At 40.5% G+C, this 23,211-nt stretch overlaps 1 protein-coding gene across 2 annotated transcripts in view; it reads left to right on the top strand.

The window, feature by feature from the left end:
* LOC105842607 (uncharacterized) overlaps window positions 1-22,408 on the top strand; it is an 87,147-nt gene extending 64,739 nt beyond the window's left edge. The window contains exons 1-8 of one of the 2 annotated variants that reach the window (XM_038020926.2): window positions 1,812-1,888; window positions 2,272-2,433; window positions 3,362-3,478; window positions 6,170-6,266; window positions 10,813-10,922; window positions 12,748-12,855; window positions 19,026-19,130; window positions 19,668-22,408. In XM_038020926.2, coding sequence (XP_037876854.1) covers window positions 2,273-2,433; window positions 3,362-3,478; window positions 6,170-6,266; window positions 10,813-10,922; window positions 12,748-12,855; window positions 19,026-19,130; window positions 19,668-19,803 — 834 coding nt within the window. In that variant the 5' untranslated portion in view covers window positions 1,812-1,888; window position 2,272 and the 3' untranslated portion in view covers window positions 19,804-22,408. Of the gene's footprint in view, window positions 1-1,811; window positions 1,889-2,271; window positions 2,434-3,361; window positions 3,479-6,169; window positions 6,267-10,812; window positions 10,923-12,747; window positions 12,856-19,025; window positions 19,131-19,667 lie in introns of those variants that run through there. The other variant, XM_038020925.2, reaches the window with a different exon arrangement.
* Window positions 22,409-23,211: the final 803 nt, after the last annotated feature.

The raw sequence follows: 23,211 nt of genomic DNA, 5'->3' as shown, positions 1-23,211 counted from the left end.
TTACATACTAACACACTTATTAATAACATACGTATGAAGCTAATAAAAGCGTATTAAAAATGAAAAGAAACACGTTGTCATCCGTGTAGTCGAGATAGGAGTTTATAATACATTGATAGTTTCTAATGAACTCAGACAAAGTTCTGCAACATCTATTGAATATAATTTCCCTCATATTCGAAGCGGATGAGAAAACTTTCCGCGTATGTCAACATTCATATACAGCGTGTTCCACATTATTAATAACATTTATAACATATTAACATTTATAGCCACATTTTATTATTTAGTTCCGATTGTAAACATTATCTAAATGAAATAAATTTAACTATTTGTTGATTTGCCTGTCGTGCAATAGTTAGCGCCAAAAACTGTCTTTTGTCAAATTATTACTAAGAATATGTTCAGTTAATTATGTGTCAATTCACTTATCGAGTAACACTTGGATATTATGAAGGCTAAAATTTATCTATTTGTGGGTAAAGCATCGCTCATTTCGATACAATGTGGATTAGCCTTCACGATCTTACGGATTCATCAGATCCAATAACCCTTGCATTAGACGCCTTCAGCTCTAATACTGGGAGCCGGCTTAGGGACCCCGGTAACCGTACTCGTCAAACTCGACAAAGAGGTCGATGTGCAACCTAACCCCTGCATCAGCCCGCTGAGTTTTTCGCCGGATCTTCTCAGCGGGTCGTGATTCCGATCCGGTAGTAGATTTATCCGCGAAGCAGCTGCTGTCGAGTTTTTATGTCTCCTCCGGACGCGCTCGGGAAGCTGTTAGCTAATCTCACCCCTCCTGGCTGAGCCTTTGCTCATCCACCTGTCCTGAAACTGGAAAGGCCTCTGGGCCACTAGTACTAGTAGTCGTTTACTGGTAGTAGGACCTCTTGTGAGTCCGCGCGGGTAGATACCACCCTGCCTATTTCTGCCGTGAAGCAGTTAATGCGTTTCGGCTTGAAGGACAGCCTGATGTAACTATACTGAGACCTTAGAACTTATATCTCAAGATGGATGGCGCATTTACGTTGTAGATGTTTATGGGCTTCGCTAACCACTTAACACCAGGTTCGCTGTGAAATCGTCCAACCAATAAAAAAATTTAGTAAACCTTCAATCATAAAAAAATATTGGATTAGCCCCTCAGGCTGCCAGTGATAGGGTAGGGTAAAAAAAATGTGTACGTCACGGGAGGCCCGACAGAAGTGATCTAAGTTGAACTATTTTAATATGAAAATTGCTTAACTGGAGAAAAGCTTAGATTACTTAAATTTTATGTTGAATATGATAATGTAAGGAAAATTATAACATAAACTGAAAAAGATATATAAATAGTTAGGAGTTAAATACATTCTTAGTACCGCTACCGTATGCGTGAGAGAGAGAGAAGTCAGACAGACTGGCGTCGTAACGCGTTACTTAACGAAGCGTTACCCTCGTTTATGGGGTACCCTAGCATAAGAAGTTATGACTTAAAAAAAAAGGCGTTATAGATATACAGCCTTTTTGGATCAGGAGCCGAATCTCCTACGTAATCTCCGGTAATCACTGAACACCAAGTGGACTAAGAGCTTCACCCGTCTAAGTAAAAAAAAAATTGCCGACTGCTGTGATGATCTTCTTTAAAAGACTTTTGTGGAGAAACATCAGAAGTGGGCAGCCACTTGGCTTGCGGATCCAGTTCATCAAAAAAATACAGATACATTTTTTTTTTCAGGTATCACTTTAATTTGTGTATCTAGCAGCCCTAAACTGTAATTCCCTCCTTAAATTACAATTATCTTTAACGAAGACAATGAGTCAGTGAACTGAACTCAAGACCTGAAGTGTATTATACAATACGTCACTAACAATCAGAACGGCGACGAGGCGATGTGTCAATTCTGTCAGTTTCTGCTTATTGCAAAATTAACGAATTAACTAAATTATTAATAATTAATTAAATTTAACGAATCAACGTCGAGTCATACATTGATGGCTGTGATTGGCCAACGATGACGTCATATCGCACGAACCAATCACAAATCAGGAAACGCAATAGTGGCACCAATTGTCAAAATTTTAAAAATTATAACACGAAGAAAAAAGATGGACGCGCATGTCAATTCTATTTTGTAAAATAATTAAAAATAATATAATGAGTACTTGAAGAAGCTAAATGCATTTATTCATTTTCTTGGCCACCTCAAGATACCTCTAAAAACAGATGCATCAACGACCACCATGCTTTCTCAACGGATTGAACTAACCGGGTCGTTTCCTTCTCAGGATGTTCCTCTGGCGTGCGTGGACCTTGGCCATGTGCGCGTGTGCGGTCATGGCACAGCGCATCGACCAGGAAGCGTTGTTGTCGCCCAGGCCGGCCCGAGTTCGTGACCGGGACATCAACAAGGATGAACCTACTTGCGATCAGCTCAAGGCGATGTGGAGGTGCGTAAAGTGTTAAATATATCCTCTTTATTATAATTTCATCATCAAATCCTTGAGCTTTCAAGAGTTGTGATTCATGAAGTCCGAAAGCTCAATTTCGATATTTTATTACCTTTTTACTGCTGGTACGGTAGGCAGCGGCTTAGTTCAACCCATGGCATTGCTGATGTCTATGGGCAACGGTAAGCACTCACCGTGGATCGTATGCTCGTCTGCCAACAAAGGCAATCATCATTCATCATTATCCTGCCCTTCTCCCAGTCACCTGGGGTCGGCGCAACATGTTTTCTCAACAAAGGCAATATGTAAAAAAAATGCTTACTCTCCCGTCTTCCTAGCTGAGACAAATTACTGCTTTACGAGAAACCGGCAGGGTAGTGGTACCTACCACATGACCTCCTACCATCAGTACTTACAGCGTATTTACTGTAACAAGTCTGATATGGCCAAGACTGATTAAAAATTCTAGTGATATTACAGCAGTAGCCGTATTATCAATGGATTCCACGAAATGAACCATTCAACGAATTTGAATACCCCTCTCGTAGTCTTTATTACATTTGCAGTTCAGACGAGCCGATATCCTTCTCAATGGCAGTACTTACGAAAACAGCTCATGGAGAACGTATAGAATTTTATTTGCCGTATTTTGTACCGATAATATTTTATGACGATATTTTGTGAGGTAATGTAGGCTCAATAACTTGCAGAAGTCGCTGGTCCTAGCACAACGTCTGGTACTAAGCGTCTTGTTTTGTAATCCATCATGAAATTCATTTTCTAATGTCCATTTCCTTTCTTTTCCTTTAAGTTCCACATTAAAAAGCTGCGAAACATTACCTACCTGAAGATTTACCCTGCATCATGTGCGCGTAACCAATCAAATCCGTTTAATTATATCCTCATACGAAGGTTTCTTTGCGAACAGATTCTCGAAGCGACAAGCCCGTGCTCCCGAGATCATGAACGAAGTGAGCTCCTACAGAGACCCGTTGATGTACAATGAATGGCCTGTCTACACAGCTGTGCCCAGAGCCGCCCCAAGGTATTTTCATATTTCTACCAAAGTTAAGATAAACAGTTTTATCGCGTCACTTGCGCAAATCGTCACGGAGCAACTTATTAAAATGGAGCCATTCGTCAACTTACGGCCAAATCTACGTTGGATTTTATAACGGCTCGCCGACTTCACAAACTATCTGCAAGCGTAACACATGTCACTGGAAAATTCGGTTAAAGAGGTTTTTTTTATTGCTTAGATGGGTGGACGAGCTCATAGCCCACCTGGTGCTAAGCGGTTACTGGAGTCCATAGACATCCACAACGTAAATGCGCCACCCATCTTGAGATATAAGTTCTAAGGTCTCAAGTATAGTTACAACGGCTGCCCCACCCTTCAAACCGAAACGCATTACTGCTTCACGGTAGAAATATGCAGGGTGGTGGTACCTACCCGCGCGGACTCACAAGAGGTCCTACCACCAGTATTAGGTTGTCGAGCATGTCTCTAGGCAAACTGTATGAGCGTCTGCTCTACAAACGCCTCAGAGACTTCGTCTCATCCAAGGGCATTCTCATCGATGAACAATTCGGATTCCGTACAAATCACTCATGCGTTCAACAGGTGCACCGCCTCACGGAGCACATTCTTGTGGGGCTTAATCGACCAAAACCGTTATACACGGGAGCTCTCTTCTTCGACGTCGCAAAAGCGTTCGACAAAGTCTGGCACAACGGTTTGATTTTCAAACTATTCAACATGGGTGTGCCGGATAGTCTCGTGCTCATCATACGGGACTTCTTGTCGAACCGCTCTTTTCGATATCGAGTCGAGGGAACCCGCTCCTCCCCACGACCTCTCACAGCTGGAGTCCCGCAAGGCTCTGTCCTCTCACCCCTCCTATTTAGCTTATTCGTTAACGATATTCCCCGGTCGCCGCCGACCCATTTAGCTTTATTCGCCGACGACACGACTGTTTACTATTCCAGTAGAAACAAGTCCCTAATCGCGAAGAAGCTTCAGAGCGCAGCCCTAGCCCTAGGACAGTGGTTCCGAAAATGGCGCATAGACATCAACCCAGCGAAAAGTACTGCGGTGCTCTTTCAGAGGGGAAGCTCCACACGGATTTCCTCCCGTATTAGGAGGAGGAATCTCACACCCCCGATTACTCTCTTTAGTCAATCCATACCCTGGGCCAGGAAGGTCAAGTACCTGGGCGTTACCCTGGATGCATCGATGACATTCCGCCCGCATATAAAATCAGTCCGTGACCGTGCCGCGTTTATTCTCGGTAGACTCTACCCCATGATTTGTAAGCGGAGTAAAATGTCCCTTCGGAACAAGGTGACACTTTACAAAACTTGCATAAGGCCCGTCATGACTTACGCGAGTGTGGTGTTCGCTCACGCGGCCCGCACGCACATAGACACCCTTCAATCTCTACAATCCCGCTTTTGCAGGTTAGCCGTCGGAGCTCCGTGGTTCGTGAGGAACGTTGACCTACACGACGACCTGGGCCTCGAATCTATACAGAAATACATGAAGTCAGCGTCGGAACGGTACTTCGATAAGGCTATGCGTCATGATAATCGCCTTATCGTAGCCGCCGCTGACTACTCCCCGAATCCTGATCATGCAGGAGCCAGTCACCGTCGACGCCCTAGACACGTCCTTACGGATCCATCAGATCCAATAACCTTCGCACTAGACGCCTTCAGCTCTAGGAGCAGGCTTAGGGACCTCGGTAACCGTACTCGTCGAACTCGACAAAGAGTTCGCCGTGCAACCTAACCCATGAATCAGCTCGCTGAGTTTCTCGCCGGATCTTCTCAGCGGGTCGCGATTCCGATCCGGTAGTAGATTCATTCGCGAAACAGCTGCTCTTGAGCTGTTAGGTCTCCTTCGGAGGCGCTCGGGTAGCTGTTAGCAAATCCCACCCCTCCTGGCTGAGCCTTTGCTCGCCCACCTGTCCTGGTGAAACTGGAAAGGCCTCCGGGCCACCAGTAATCCTTCAATCATAAAAAAAAATAAAAAAAATAGGTTGTCGAGCATATTGTAATCCCGAGGGAGTACCATTGTTTCGGTCGAGAAGCAATAGTTCGAATTTCGAGGACATAATAAAAGTTATTCCAATAGATTACACAACTCGCGCTAGATGGATACAATATCATGTGTCAAGTTGAAATACCCGATATCAGATAATCGGATCTGCTTTTTGCAAAAATCGCTCGGGCCTTCAACTTTAACTGGTACTAGGTAGGCCTTAATGTAAGTCTGCATCTTGGAGACTTGGACCTTGTATGTATCTACATCCATGTTGTGATGTATGTGAGCTCCAATTTCCATTTCAAAGCAAGATTAATAATACTACATACATAATACAATTGGAACAAGGTACAATATTAAATTTGAAAGTAGAAAGTTTATCTCCGATCTAATGGAATGAACGGCCGTCTGGTGTAGTGGTAAGTGACATGGTCACTACACAAGGGGGTCGCGGGTTCGAATCCCGACAAGGAAAGATATTTGTATGATAAATATAAACGTCTTTTCCAGGGTTATGGATGTATATTAAATATATGTATGTGTATAATCAAAATCTTACATTTATATCCGTTATCTGGTACCTGTAACACAAGCTCTTTACAAACTTATCACGGGACCAGTTAAGGTGGCGTGATTGTTAAAAAAAAAATGGCACTAGCTTCAAGAAATGTTATGCTGTTTGATTGGCAGGTTCCGCTACCAGTACCCGACGATGCCTCGCGAAGCTTACGGCAGAGTTGTTACGAAAGCTCCCCCCAACGTCGTTCGCACCCCGGATTACGATGAGGTAAGTTCAATCGCCCAATAATACAATTTCGATATTGCTTGCAACTCGTTTGAGTACCTTTGCCCCACCTTGGTTGCATTTCACCCAGTCTCCGAAGACCGGTCGTATAGCCTTTACAATTCAGTTGATCAACCGATCAACTGAATTGTAAATCTCAGTAGGATAGCGAAAGCTTCTTTAGTTATTGATAGATGCTTTTTGCTATCGAACTCTGCAGTGACACAACTATTGGAATAATGACCGTATAATCAATATGATTCATCATTGTCCTACATCTGTTCCTTTAAACAGTGGTCTCTTCGAAGGTCTTCCAAAGCGCTCGGTCCCAATTTTCTCTGCTTCAGATCATGCTGTTTCTCAATTTAAATTCATACTTTGATCCATGTTGTTTCCAAACTTCAGCTTCTATCTCATGTATCTTTCATCATGTATCTTTGATTTATAACTGTTTTACCCCATTTTTCCTCGTGTTTCATCAACTTTATCGTGTTCAAGTTCTGTTCACGGCCGGCCTTTTGGGTGCACTGTCCACTTACGCACATACGAGTAAATAGTTACTTTTGGCATAGGCCAAAAAAATAATAAAATCTAAATGAATATTCTTTACTTGTATTTGGAAGGCAAACGTTAGGCAACACACAATTTTTTTAATTAACAAGGCACGGATCAAAGTTCTAAGACTTCTTGTTTGGCGACTCAAAAATTTTCCGGCAATTCTCGAAGTTACGATGGAGTTTTTATTATTTTTAACACAAATTTACGTCGATCGGTTATTAAGAAATTTCTCGCTTTTGTACGGCTTCACTCGTTTTTTTGACGGCCAGCTTTAAGTAGTGGGGTTTCAACTTTGTTTAGGCACCGCTAAGTTCGGTGTAGTGTACCTACTATTTTTAGCTGCGGCAATAAAGTAAGGCTCACGATTTTTTAGCGGTAGGCAGCGGCTTGGCTGTGCTCCTGGCATTGCCGACATCCATGAGCGACGGTAACCACTCACCATCACGTGGATCTTACGTTCGTTTGCCCACACAGGCAATAAAAAAATACGAGCAAAGCTGTCTAATCTCATAAATCAGAAACGAAAGAAAGATCGTCGCCAAAAATATCAGAATCGTGCATTGAACAACCTTGGTATAAACGATAAATTCTTCTTAACTGATACCTTACAGTTCAGCCTGCGGTATCTTCGATTTATAGCACACAAAGATCCGAAATCCCACCATCTATCGGTCTACACCCATGCGTGAACATCGTGTTCTGCATAATATGCTATTTTACATATATTTTGACATCTACGCAATGTATCGTATCATATCTCTCCGTTCACGTAGGACATGCTACCATCAAGATCGTAATCTGATGGTGGGTGGTACTATTATCGTTATACTGCTCTATTTTTAACTATTGCTCAAATAAAATACAATAATGATATTTTTGTACAATTAATCCTACCGTGCGATCCCTTTGAATTTTGTGAAGATTCTATTCGAAGTAGAAGTTTTCTAAGAAAAAAGCCTTCGAAGGTTTTCGTAGAGACTTATTAAAAAAGTTTTGAGACATTCTTTATGAATCTTCGAGAATTTCGTGCATCAATCGAGTCAAGTTGTGGTTATTTTAATTTTACGTGTATTTTCATTTCGTTGTATTCCCTAGAAGTGCTGTATTAGGTTCCGTAGCAGAACTTTTTCTACATTTTTTTTTATATTTTAAGCTAAGCACCGCCTAAGTCACCGGTGCCCTACGCGGCGCACAGTAATCATGTCGATTACTGTTACTAAGGCGCCTTTTTTTTTCGGGCCGGGGTCCGAACCTCCTACGAGGTCTCAGCGCTACGAGGGGCCCGCGGGGTATGTGGGACTGGTCTGCGACTGCGCGACCGCAGACCCAAGGATGTTTTCAGTGCCCTACCCACTAAACGACTCCCCTGCACTCTTCGCCCAAGCGTCCGATCCCCTCCGAGGTCAGAACCCGGATGAGGTAAGGGGGTTACCGCAGTCAACAAGGCAAATCGAAGGCTCTGAAACGTCGGCCGCCCCGGTACGGCAGCCCGTCAGGCCGCCCAGATTGTGCCGCTGGTGTCCCGGAATATCCCGCTGGACCAAAACCAACCTGCCGGGTCGGGACGCGATACACCGCCAACCGGTTGTTCTTTTATCAGGATTATGATATTTCTCCTTGGCGGCGCGCTAGAGTGCTGGTAGCGCGCCGCGCGGCCTCTACCCCCTCAGGTCGCCTCTTGACCTTTACCGGGGGGAAGCCGCCACCTACAGGGGCCGGGATGTGCGGGCGTAATCCCTCCTCCGGCCCCCGGCTCGAGGACGACGGATCGGTGCGGAAAGGGATGAGCTCTCCCTCTCTCGTTCCGCCGCCTCCTTCTGCGATATGGTGGACTCACAGAAGTCGAGCATCGCCTTCCAGGACGCGTCGCTGCCGAGCATCGTAGCTACGACGTACGGCAGCGAGAGGTCCTCTCCTATGACCGCGACGAGGGCGGCGCGTTGCTCGTCGAATCCAGAGCAACGCGCCAGTGTGTGTTCCGCTGTGTCTTCCTCGTCGTGGTCTGCGCAAAGGTGGCACTGTGCCGTCGGTTCGCTTCCGGCTATTTTGTGAAGGTACCGGCCGAAACATCCGTGGCCGGTCAACACTTGTGTCAGCCGGAAAGTGAGACGACCCCGGTCGCGGCCCACCCAGTCCGCGAGAACCGGGCGGACCGCCTCGACGGCACGGAGGCCGGCCGACGGGTCCGCCAAACGGCGAGACCACGCCTCCAGCACAGACCTCGGAGATTGGAGCCTCCGCGCTCTAATTACACCTTCGCCAGGGGCCCTTCCCTCCTAGAGCGAAGGTCGCTACGCCACCTGTAATCAGCAGCGAGCGCCTCCAGGTCCCAGGGTGGCGCCCCGGCGAGTCCTGGATTGCCTAACTTTGCTTTCTTTTGTTTTTATTGTATGTTTCAGTCTTTTAGGACTGTTTTTGAAATAGATTCATTCTCAGTATCTTCGGATTCGAGTCTTCCAGAGTCTACTAGATATTCTGTCGCCTTACTAAGAAGGTTGAAGACAGAATTGACATAATTACTTCAGGTCACCGGTGACATATAAGCGGTGGTATTAAGCTGATAGGTTGCCGCTGTAAAATCGCATTTCAAAAGTGATACAGGACTATGTGTGCCACAATTTTTTTTTTATTCCGTGTATTGGTGGACGAGCTCACAGCCCACCTGGTGTTAAGTGGTTACTGGAGTCCATAGACATCTACGACGTAAATGCGCCACCCACCTTGAGATATCAGTTCTAAGATCTCAAGTATAGTTACAACGGCTGCCCTACCCTTCAGACCGAAACGCATTACTGCTTCACAGCAGAAATAGGCAGGGCGGTGGCACCTACCCGCGCGGACTCACAAGAGGTCCTACCACCAGTAATTACGCAAATTATAATTTTGCGCGTTTGATTTTTATTACACGATGTTATTCCTTCACCGTGGAAGTCAATCGTCAACATTTTTGAAGTCGTCGTGGTCTAAGGGATAAGACGTCCGGTGCATTCGTGTCGAGCGATGCACCGGTGTTCGAATCCCAGGCGGGTACCAATTTTTCTAATGAATTACGTACTCAACAAATGTTCACGATTGACTTCCACAGTGAAGAAATAACATTGTGTACTAAAAATCATACCCGCAAAATTATAATTTGCGTAATTACTGGTGGTAGGACCTCTTGTGAGTCCGCGCGGGTAGGTACCACCGCCCTGCCTGTTTCTGCCGTGAAGCAGTAATGCGTTTCGGTTTGAAGTAGAGATGAAACGGATATCCGGTAACTATCCGGTATCCGGCCTATCCGGCCATGGTTTTACTATACGGCCGGATACCGGATAGTAAATTCAGTATTTGTATTTGTTTTTCTTGATCGCGAAAATCACTAATATTATCCTTTGTCACTTCATTGAAACAGTACCAAAAAGTGTCATGAGCTTCACGTGTGAATTTAGATCCAGTTTCATCTTCTTTCATTCAAAACCACAACGACGCGCATAAACAAAAACAAATTGACAGGCGCAAACACTCGAACGCTCCCGAGTCGTCGCGATCTCCGCTCACGTGCGACAACACCCGAACGCGCACGAATATTTCCGAGAGGGCCGAATATCCGGCGCTCCGGCCTCGTAGCTTGCCGAATATTCGGTATCCGGTATCCGGCCAAACCGCTATCCGTTTCATCTCTAGTTTGAAGGGTGGGGCAGCCGTTGTAACTATACTGAGATCTTAGAACTTATATCTCAAGGTGGGTGGCGCATTTACGATGTCCATGGGCTCCAGTAACCACTTAACACCAGGTGGGCTGTGAGCTCGTCCAACAATCTAAGCAATAAAAATAAAAATAAAATTTGAGTTCGTATTTTATTAGAAAAATTGGTACCCGCCTGAGATTCGAACACCGATGCATTGTTCCACACGAATGCAGGACGTCTTTATCCTTTAGGCCACGTCGAGTTCAAAATCGAAATCAAAATCGCTTCAAAATCTATGGGTTATTTCCATTCACTTGCAGATGTTCGGAATGCTGAATGTTCCGCACACTTCTGGAAAGATCCTGAGGTACCCCGGACCTTCTCGTCCCCGTGGGGGACATACATACATGGTGCCACCACAGCGCGACAGGTATACAAATTAAATAAATATTTAATGTTTAACAGAGAGATAACTCCAATTTGTTTATTTAATTAGTAGCAATCCCTTATTTAGGAACGATATTAGTAAATTGAATTTGGGGGGTATTTGCTGTAGAGAATCTACATTAACTAGATATTATGTTGTACCAACAAAGTGATCAGAATATCAATGAATCGACAAGAAGATACATGATTAAGGTCACCTTAATTACACGTACAGGTAACATTGTAACAATTGATAATTTCTTCAAATAAAAATAAGGCAGTAATAAGTATACAAAGGAATAAATATAAAAACTAGATTAATGCAATTTCACCTAGCTAACAAGGTTCTGAAAAATAACAGTTAAATTCGTGGAAAATCAAAATATACGTCGTGGAATATATGACCTATGATAGATAATTTATTGTGTATTTAGACGTTGTAAAGACAGTAACGCCATTATAAGTTTTCGGCATAGACGTAGAGAAAGATCTTTAATTTTAAGACCTTGTTTTGAATGTTTTGGAATCGTTCGAACGCTGTTTCTAGAATTATCTAGAATCAAAAACATGTATGGTAAGCGACGAGAAGCCAGTATTTACGGACGACTTATGCAAAGGGTCTACATTCAGAACGACACTGTCGATTTACCCTGGACTAATGAGTACTAGATGATGACCGAGCTTTACTCGGTTTTTTTTTTTTATAAGGCCTTTTTATTGTTTCTTTAAAGCAGTTAGTTTCTCTCAATTAAGAAAAATAGTATTATTATTCGCCAATAGATGTCGGGAAGAGTCATAAAGTTGATTATTGAAAACACGAAAAAAACAACATTTTCTGAAAGTAAATCGTAGCTAGACCGATTTATCGCCCCCGAAATCCCCTGTATACTAAATTTTATGAAAATCGTTGGAGCCGTTTCCGAGATTCAAATTATATAGATCAGAATCGCTCGTTTAAAGGTATAAGATTCTGGAGAGTAAATCAGAGACAATTATTTTTTAAAGACTTTTATTACGAAGAAAACATTTCGAACGAATGCGAACGATCGTAGCGAAGGTCGCTCGGTCCAATGTGTAATAACACGCTACGTTGAATTCCTATGGATTTTAATTTTCAAAATGTGCACTCTCTAAGACCCACAACCGAAATAGGCAGGCAATGACGTCACAGAATTCATTGACTTAGAAGAATCTACTGTCAGCTTAGTCTCTTCCTCAAATACAAGGAACACTTCGCTTCAATAGACTTAAGCACACGCTGTGGGCCTTTATCGTACTGCTTTCAGTGAGTACTTTGTGCTCAATGGATATTAAAGACTGGATAAAATAAAAATAAAAAATTTCGAATTAGCTAAAGGACGTTTGAAATGAATTTTATTAAAAAATGTGATAAATAATTTTCTAAGCTCGCAAAAAAGTTATCGATAGTAATTTTTTTATTGCTTAGATTGGTGGACGCGTGGTGAAACTTGTGTCAAGTGGGTACTAAAGACCATAAATAGGTACAATGTAAATGCCGCCACCTACCTTGAGACAAGTTTTAAGGTCTGAGTTTTTACAGTGCAAGGACTACTCCACCCTTCAAACTGAAAGACATCACTGCTTAGACTGCACCCAGTGTGCTCACAAGACGTCCTACCACCAGTAAACAACATGACCTAACTATTTTATTTTATTGCCCGTGCAGGCAGACGAACACACGGCCCACCTGATGGTGAGTGGTTACCGTCGCCCATGGCTTTCAGCAATTCCAGGGGCAGAGCCAAGCCGCTGCCAACTGCCTGTCCGCATTTTATTGTAATATCTAAATTATTGTCATATCTCAACAGATTCGAAGCCCTGAAGAAGCTCATAAGGCAAGAGCACGTGCGTGAGCTTCATCGGAAATACGAGACTGAACAGAAGCAAGAACTGAAGGACATGACTACCGGACATAAGTGAGTATTTCCTTGATTGTATGACAGAGAGCGCGCGGTCCTCTTACTAGACGTCATATTATTATACATAATATTTAAAGAATAAATTTTATCATTTAAAAACCTTTAAAACTCTTAAGTTTTAAAAAAATAATTTTCTTAGACGGAATCACTCACCTATCATTCAGTGATAATTGTAAATAGACATGCTTTAACAAAAACCGACTTCAAATAGAAAAATAAGATATTCCAAAACAAATGAATATACACTAAAAATAATAATCATCGAAATAGGTTGGGGTGATATTAAGTTACTGAGTTATTCATCTATTTGTCGCGCACGTACTTAATGCAAATTTAAGACTTATATGGTTTTCTCATGGATACCATTATCAGAACTGGACTATATTGAAATCACGGAAACCTCACGGAAAGCATCAGCTTTCTAATAAAAAAAGAATCATCAAAATCTATACACCCAGTCAAAAGTTATGAAGTAACAAACATAAAAAAAACATACAGGAGAATTGAGAACCTCCTCCTTTTTTGAAGTCGGTTAAAAAGAGAGATATATATTTTATATTGTATAGGATTTCATTATTAGTGTTTAAAATATAAATTTTAAAAGAGATTAAGGGCTTGAAATGTTGGTTATGTTGCTTTCTTATTATATCACAGAAAACGCAATTAAATATTTTATTGTTTATTCATTCATTATACATATCCAAAGCTAACGGCATACATATAGCCTTCAATGCGAAGGGACTAGAGCCGTGAGCACTTTTTAGTGCCCCAAGCATACGGATTACCAGTCACCGTCGCCCAAGATCATCATCAAAGAACTTCTAGGCTATTCTCTACTAGGACTACTCCGCCAGCAGTGGGAACTCGTCGACATCTAACGGACTTGATAAAGCTGGCGTCTTAATAACTTGAAATGCGACTGCGTGAGCCACTCTGACAGATATAAACACGATGACAGTAATTCCGCGTCAACATTTCAATGGCAATAAGGACTTTTTGGCGGGAACGCGAGGAGTGAAGTTGTGTGATTTGTTTTATTTTATCTATTTCGTGTTTCTTTAGGTTTAAATGTGTAATAACGGTAGTTTATTAACTGTTTAATATCTGTGAAAGTGCACAAATGTGGGAAAATGAAACAAAGCTGCTGGACGTAACTTCTCGGGTTCCTCCAAAGAGTCCACTGAAAAAATCTCAGTAAATGACCATCATTTTATTGCGATTATATTTCATCCCATATCATCTCATTTCATTTAATTCCATCCCAGTTGATTAATGTCTCAAATTAATCATCTTCATTTCATTTCATTTCACTCCATTTTATCATTTTTCATAAAAATAAGATTATGAATTAAAATAAGACATGACTTAAAGGTCTTAGTTACCAGGTCATAAAATCCATTTAAAAATCAATGGCAATAAAAACGCGGGAACAAATGAACAATTTTTCGTCATTGTGAGTTCGCGTTACTGACATGCCTAATAGCAATATATTTGTAGCTGTGCATGTGACGTATTGACCATTTCGACAAAGCGGCACGACACGAAAACCCTCGCATTGTGACCGCCGGTAACTACATTCCCGATTCTGCGAACAGAATGGAAAGCAGTCGACGTCGCCCAAAACACGTCGTTTCGGATCCTCTCGATCCACTAACGGTGCTTTTAGGTACCTCAAGCATCGGTCATCGTTCTCGTCGAACCCGTCGCTTGTGACGAAGGGCTCGGCGGGTAAATTAACCCACAGACACAGCCCACTGAGTTTCTCACCGGATCTTCTCAGTGGGTCGCGTTTCCGATCCGGTGGTAGATTCTGCGAAGCACGGCTCTCGCTAGGATTCGTGTTAGCAACGTCATCAGGCTTGAGCCCCATGAGCTCACCTATTAGTTAAGGTTACGCTGAAATAGCCTCTCAAGGCCGTCAGCTTAGGTAGGGAAAGAAAATCTGTATTAAAAGCTGTTACTAGTGGCTCCCCCGGCCTCCTTTCCCAAAGGATAGCAGTTAGACCAACAAAATTAAGAGTCCGTCTTCATGTCTCGAGGTGCCTGGTGAAAGTCACGTTATAACGCCTATGGGCTCCAGTGTGCTTAGTGCTTAACCTGATAGCTAAAGTAAAAAAATATATGCAACATTATCCACGAACGGATCCGGGAAATTTTCGTATAGCCAAAATAACAATAGAGATCCTTCTTGTTAAGAAACCAACGCTCGCCGAAACTTCAACTAAGTAATTCAGCGCTAAACGAACCGCGATTCTATTTATTCAAACAAGTCAATAAGCAAGCTAAATTTACAACAAGGCTTTATGTGATCGCAACTCTGAGGTTACATAATAAGATCTTCGAGCCAAAACAGAAGTCGTTAAATTAAAAAAATGTTATAATAATATGTCTTGTTAGCACGAACAAAAGATAAATATTAGCGTTCGTAACACGATTCCACCTTTTAAAGTGAACGGGAATAACGTCTCGTTAAATCAAAAAGACTTCGCTGTTCTTAAAGTACCTGCTCTACTATAAGCTATAAACTAGATGCTAGATGAAAAAAAAGATGCATTTTTTTTTAAATTACATATGTTTTTTTTATTGCTTAGATGGGTGAACGAGCTCACAGTCCACCTGGTGTTAAGTGATTATTAGAGCCCATAGACATCTACGACGTAAATGCGCCACCCACCTTAAGATATCAGTTCTAAGGTCTCAGTATAGTTACAACGGCTGCCCCACCTTTCAAACCGAAACGCATTACTGCTTCACGGCAGAAATAGGCAGGGTGGTGGTACCTGCCCATGCGGACTCACAAGAGGACCTACCAGTGATAACGCAAATTATAATTTTGCGGGTTTGATTTTTATTAGGTACACGATGCTATTCCGTCGCCGTGGATTTCAATCGTGAATATTTGTTGCGTACGTATTTCATTAGAAACCGGTGGTGGTGGTGGTGGTACTGGTGGTACCCGTCTGGGTTTCGAACACCAGTGCATCACTTAACACGAATGCACCGGAGGTATAGGTTGCATAATTATATACAAATTCCGAACAACAACATTCGGACCGTCGCGTCGGTCTACCGAGTAATATCACCCGCTCGATGGAAGATCTTTCCCTCCTTCGCCATTCATTACAAAGAAATAGTTAGTTTACTTTAAGTCAATTTAGGGCCATCTATTGTAGTCTCTGTCTCTACTCTCTCTTATATATCTCTTTCGAAAGGATTTCATAGCGTCCCGCTGTTCGCTCTGTCTAGGACCGGTACGGCATGTGTTTTTTTTACATTCCTAATCTCAAAGCCCGCGCTTTCGTCTCATGAAATCTAATGATGTCTTCACAAAAGAAAAAACAATTGAACATTGCCTTTGTTGATTAATGTTTGTTTCATTCTTTTGTGTGTGTTTTCTTTGATTTCTTTCCTTTGATACACGTTACTGCTGGTAGGACGTCTTGTGAGTCCGCGCGGGTGGGTACCACCACCCTGCCTATTTCTGCCGTGAAGCAGTAATGCGTTTCGGTTTGAAGGGTGGGGGCAGCCGTTTTACTGTTTTCAGTAAAACGGCTGCCCCACCCTTCAAACCTGAGACTTGGAATTCATGTCTCATATTGGATAACGGCATTTACGTTGCTAACGGCTATGTGCTCCGATGACCACTTAACAACAGGTGGGCCGTGAGCTCGTCCATACATCTAAGAAATAAAAAAGTTGTAAACCATTGATAGCCGACCAGCGTGAAGTAGTCCTTATTGCTTAAGGTAAACTAATCCACGACCCAACTAGTGTTAAGTGGTTCACGGAGCCTGCAGATATCGAAGATAGACCTATCTTCAGACATAAGGCTTATATGCTGTTTTATGTCCAGAATTGTCTACTGTCCCACCCTTCAGGAAAATAAGGGCCAAAATAGGTGGAATGGTAAACTGAGCTCACACTATCCTTTACCACGGCGTCCCAGATAGATTTCCGATCAGAATCAGTATCCTTGTTGAATACATTTTCGCGCTTGGATGTACTTTTTCTTATCACGTACGTGTATCTCTGACACACTGGAAACCCTAGATCAGAGCTGCTGCATGCGGAATCTTAATGTATCTATATACCTAAACACTATATAAAACACACATAGAACTTGTTACATAGAACACAACTCATTAGAAACTTTTATCAGCTTTCAAAAAGTTTTCCAAGCGAGCTTTCTGTTTTCGGCCTTTGATTTAAAATCGTAACAATAAACTTTCTTCTTTTGTTAAAGTTCCCTTTATTTATTATAAATAGCCCGAATCGAGAATAAAGTGCTTTTGAAAGCGCTTCTATCTGACTTGTGTACAAAATCTATACTGATATATAAATCTACAGTGGTTTTTACGGATGCTCCGTTATAACTACTGAATCGTCCATCCGATTGACTTGAAACTTGGTATCCGTGTAGAAGATACATGTACTTAATGGATAGGCTAATATTTATATGAGTGTTGGACTCCCTTCACCAGTTGCGGGGGCGTTAATGATAAGAATCTTTGTGGGGGCGAGAAATAATAAAGTTAATTTTAAATGCCCAGCGAAGCAGTCGGGTACAGCTAGTCATTTAATATTAACAAACTTGAAAAAGTTTGATTAACATGAAAATGTGTAGACTTATCAAGGACTCATTATTATATTATTCACTCATCAATAAATCGTTAACGTGTATAGCGATAATCTACAAACTAGACTAATCTCTAATAATAATCGGTATAATCCTTCCGAAGAAAAATAACTACAATAGCCGAGGATTTATCAAAATATGCAGACCCAAAGGAGGAAATAGCGCGTCTTCGGCATCTTCTTCAAAAAGCAACAAAATTTCTCAAATTATATTTTAGAACTAGCTGACACGGCAAACTTTGTACTGCCTCAATCGCCAAATAAAAGACCTAAGCTTTTGTATAAAATAAACTTAAAACAAACAAAAGGAATCCGTCCGACGGGGGACACATCAAAGGAAAAACGAAGTTGCTATTTTTATTTAATTCCGAGTATTTTCATATTTATCTACCTTTTAAACCTTCTCTGGACTTCCACAAGTAATTCAAGACCAAAATTAGCCAAATCGGTCCAGCCGTTGTCGAGTTTTAGCCAGACTAACTATTATATATAGATAGAAGATAGATTATCAGCAACGCCATCGATCACCAGGTTATTTATGTGACCGAGATAATAACAGGATAAATAGGGATAGTAATAATAAGAACCGGAAACAATTCACACGCGCCCAAACTGAGATTCCCTGCACTATAAAAACCAAAGACTGATATACATACTTATATAAGTTTAACAATAATATACGCATATAAATATTAAACTCGCAGATAGAGGCAAACAAATCTATCTATATATATAAAAATGAATTTCTATTCGTTAGTCTCGCTAAAACTCGAGAACGGCTGGACCGATTTGGCTAATTTTGGTCTTGAATTATTTGTGGAAGTCCAGAGAAGGTTAAAAAGGTAGATAAATATGAAAATACTCGGATTGAATAAAAATAACAATCATGTTTTCCCTTTGATGTGTCCCCCGTCGGACGGATTCCTTTTGTTTGTTTTAAGTTTATTTTATACAAAAGTTTAGGTTTTTTTATTGATCGATTGAGGCACTACGAAGTCTGCCGGGTCAGCTAGTCTATTCATATGAAAATGTTTGCCCATTATGGGAATCGGATTCGCGACCCTCAATCCGCAGTCAGGAGCGCTAACTACTCCACTACTACTGATGATAGCCTTGAGAGGCTATGTCAGCGTAACGGGGCGAGTAGATGAGCTCACGGGGCTCAAATCGGGAGTGTTGCTAACACTGGCCCTAGCAAGAGCAGTGCTTCGCAGAATCTACCACCGGATCGGAAACGCGACCCGGTGAGAAGATCCGGCGAGAAATTTAGTGGGCTGTGTCTATGGGTTGATGAAGTTGGGTTGAAATAGGCAGGGTGGTGGTACCTACCCGTGCAGACTCACAAGAGCTCCTACCACCAGTAAACTAAACAGTAAAAGTTACTCGTCCTTGCCCTTCGTCGCAAGCGACGGGTTCGACGTAGACGGTGACCGGTGCTTGAGGTACATAAAAGCACCGTTAATGGATCGGGAGGATCCGTAATGACGTGACATTGGAACTCGAATTTTAATAAGATCCCTATTACATTTCAGCAACGATGACTACGTCTATGGAGCATACGGGGAACAGGAACCTCGTGGTCTGCAACCGCTTCAGGTCCCGGAATACTCTGAAGAGTCCTCGGCCAGGCACTCCAAGTAGGTACCGAAGACTTGGCACCAACCAGCCTTGGTTAAATGCCGCCAGTATACTCTATCCCATTTAAGAAGTCCCTTTTGACACTTCTTTTGACCTTAGAACGTAACTCTTCACGTTTCGCATAGTTTGAAATAATAATCATTTTTTTTGTTCACGGTCGTAAACATTATTTAAAAAATACACAATCTATCTAAATTATTACTGGTGGTAGGATCTCTTGTGAGTCCGCGCGGGTAGGTACCACCAACCTGCCTATTTCTGCCTTGAAACGTTAATGCGTTTCGGTTTGAAGGGTGGGGCACCCGTTGTAACTGTACTTGAGACCTTAGAACTGATATCTCAAGGTATGTGGCGCATTAACGTTGTAGATGTCTATGGGCTCCAGTAATCACTTAACACCAGGTGGGCTGTGGGCTCCTCCACTCTTCTAAGCAAAAAATTCAAACATAATAATTACATTGGTCTCATGGGACTTTGTAATTGGAATATAGTTTTGTTATTGGCGATCAGCCTATTACACACCCAATGAATTCCAGGAAACCTCCATCCGGAAGCCGCCAAGTCTCCCAGTTCTCTCGCTACTCGGACGTGTTGCTGCCCCCGGTCCGCCGCACCTTCTACCACCCTTACATCGAGTACACGGCCCCCGAATACATTCCCTACGTGTACTGAGCGCTCACCCAGACAACCGACGCTTTCCAGAAAACTCTCGAAGCTTTATTAAATACAGTTACCATATCGAAGGCATATCTTGGCTCTTGCTTCGATTTACTCCGCGAGCTTCCTCTGCGTTCTATTTTTTATAATAAATACTTTCTTATAGTAGTTTCTTGTTATAGTTAAGGCAGTGCCGCGTGATTTTCTAGTTAGTGTGCGTGAGAGATCGTTAGAGATACGAAGAAGCGAACTATTCTCGGCTCCGACGTGTCAATTTGTAAGATTATCGATTAAAATTTCGCACATCAACCGATGTCGCGCGTCACTGCTTCGACTTGACGTTTTGAATCGTATTTTTCGATAGATGTAAGATTTTATGAAAGTCGCCATCGACACGTATGTAGATACCTATAATACTTCCCTAATTATGATGAGACGTATACAAATGATTACGAGCAATTATATTTGACTTCGATGTCAATTTGACTTATTATGATTGCGAATTTTCGACAATAATAATACAATTCGACAATAATATTGTAATTTGACAATAATAATATCGTAATTCGACAATAATGTTTGTGCGTTTACATTTGACGTTTAGTAGGATTTAATTAAGTATTTTAAAATAGACTTTTATTAAAGAATAATAAATCTTTTTTGGATCTTGGTAGCCATTACAGGCTTAGTTTAGTTATAGATAATGTTTCGGGCAAAGGAATTTGTTTTTGTAAATTTTTATTTGTGTGATAACATAAAAACAAACTTTTAGGTTAGTTTGATGTTTCTTATTTATTTATATACACCCAAACAATGCTTTTATTAATTTTTATTATTCTTATTTTATTAAAGTCATTTATCTCATTATTTGTCTTAAAAAGCGCAGCCTGCATAATTGGGCATGAATATAATAACAATAAAAAATATATTATAGCATCAACTATATAACTATTTACAACATAAAATTTCATTAATTGTTGTGATTAGAATCTAAGAAGGAAATGTATTAGAAATATATATATTATATACATAAAATATTCAAAATTATGTCTATTACCAAAAGCCAACGGGACGGCTGTGTCGGTTTCGGTAACAAATAACTTTTTTAATACATAGCGACTCTGTTTTTAAGCCAGTTCTTGAAGTTTTTTTTTTTTTTTGTTTAGGCACAGTGCAAAATTCGTAATACATAATTAATTTTATTTTAGAAGTTAATTCACACACTCGCCAATATTTTTTAGATATTATAAGAGCAATTTAATAGGTACATAGTGACTCTGTTTCTAAGCCAGTTCTTGAAGTTTTTTTTTTTTCTTTAAGCACAGTGCAAAATTATTAATACTTAATCTTATTTCAGAAGTTTATTCACACACTCGCCATGTTTTTTTTTTAGATATTATAAGAACAATGAATACCGGTTAATTAAAGTTTCCTGCGCGTTACAATCACAGTTAAATTTACTTTTAGATATGTGTATGTAAATTAAGTGCTTACATTACGGGCCGTGAGAATTTGAATATTGAAATAATTATCTTTATTCTCACTTCATGACTGTGTTTCGAGTCATAAAAAAAAATTGTAACCGAATCCCGACGGATGTATGCTTTAACTAACCTTTATATAATATGTCATGTTCGTAATTGTAATTTAATGAAGAAGAAAAAATGGCGTAAAATACGCAACTTCTTTCACTTCGAGTAATATCATTCTCTAGTCATAGACTAAATAATGCATTATTTGAACGTTCCGTGATAATTTCAAAAATGCATTTTTTTTATTTTTTTTTTTTTTCACCCGCCCTGATTTCGAAGGCTGTACGTTTAAGGTTATTGTTACCTATTTGTGTACTATATTTATGAAATCAATTTAAAAATATATGTAAGTACAGACTCTGTATGTCTTACATAAACTCACAGACTATATTTGGCTTTAAAAAAAATTATATTAACACATGGCTTTAAGCAGGTCAATGTTCTATGATCGTCTATAAAATAGGACTAAACCTCCTTACACGTTACTATTATATGGTATAACTAATATATATATTTATTTATTCATTTATATATCATAATTTTCTAACAATATTCCTTAGAAATTTTACAAGTTTATTTAAAAAAAGGAAAATTTTAAAATCATTATTAGTTAGGTAGTTTGTAAAACATTGTGTAGTGAAAAATGTAATGCGTATTGCACTTTTAATATATATATAGGTGTTTAATGAATATATGAATATCGACTATGTAGATTCGCAGTTACATATCAATGCGAAATGCTTCAACCATATCGCATATCATATCTGTTTAATATTAATCAATTAATAATTAAAAAAACTATCTCTGGTTAACTCTATTTAATATAAATCAATTAAAAATTAAAATGAATAATCTCTGATTAAAAATTGCAACTGCGAATTTTACCATTATGACAATAAATGTGGACAATAACCGTCACTATTACAAGAAATTATGACAATAAATGACAATAAATGTCAATTTGACAATAAATGTCAAAATGGCGGACGGCTTGTCTTTAAAATTATACAATAACTATGTATCTAATGTTAATAATATGAATATTTGAAGTTTTTTTTTTTAAATAAAGATAGTTACTTACTCCTGAGCATTGTGTCTTTTTATTTTTAAAGTCCCTTAGCAAAGTGTGCTCATGGCTGCTCATAATTGACGGCATCAATAAATTTATGAGTCGAAACAGGCTGTATACCGGAGTTCAGAGCCTAAATAGAAACATTTAAATCCAATATGAGTAATTAGCTTTTGCCCGCGACTCCGCGTGGAATAGTTACTTTGGCATAACGCTAAATTTTACCCCCACATCATTTACGTAGAAAGTGAAGATATCTTTGAATTATAGAATGTTAAGGAGCTATTTAAACCCCTATTTTGAAACGTTCTTTATTGGTGCTCCACTTGTATTGGTCTTACCGTGATGTTATATAGCCTATAGCCTTCAATAAATGGGTTATCTAACACTGAAAGAATTTTTCAAATCGGATCAGTAGTTCCTGAGATTAGCGCGTTCAAACAAACAAACTCTTCAGCTTTATAAATTAAATTAAGTATAGATGTACTTAGTGCTCTGTTTGTACAAAGAAACATTGCAAAAATGCCGCTTATACCACCCCTCGACATTATTAAATAAGATCCTGCGCAGAACTTAGCAAGTTCATTGAACGTTATTAACAAATTTCACATCTTACCCCCATGAGAGATTTTTAAATGTGTTTTAGGAATTTCAAGTATAAAATTATTGTGTTTCATATCCAAAAGGACCGGACCGGCCGCACCGGACATCAGTTGGAGAGGCCTATGTTCAGCAGTGGACAGCACACAGGCTGAGATGATGATATCCAAAAGAGCCATTTTAATGTGATTTAACATTTGAAAAGTTTCGAGTTTCGAAAAC

This window comes from Bombyx mori, chromosome 27 (assembly GCF_030269925.1).
Source record: "Bombyx mori chromosome 27, ASM3026992v2".
Classification (NCBI taxonomy): domain Eukaryota; kingdom Metazoa; phylum Arthropoda; class Insecta; order Lepidoptera; family Bombycidae; genus Bombyx; species Bombyx mori.
The sequence above is the reverse complement of the archived record's forward strand: the minus strand, read 5'-3'. Positions and strand labels throughout refer to the sequence as shown.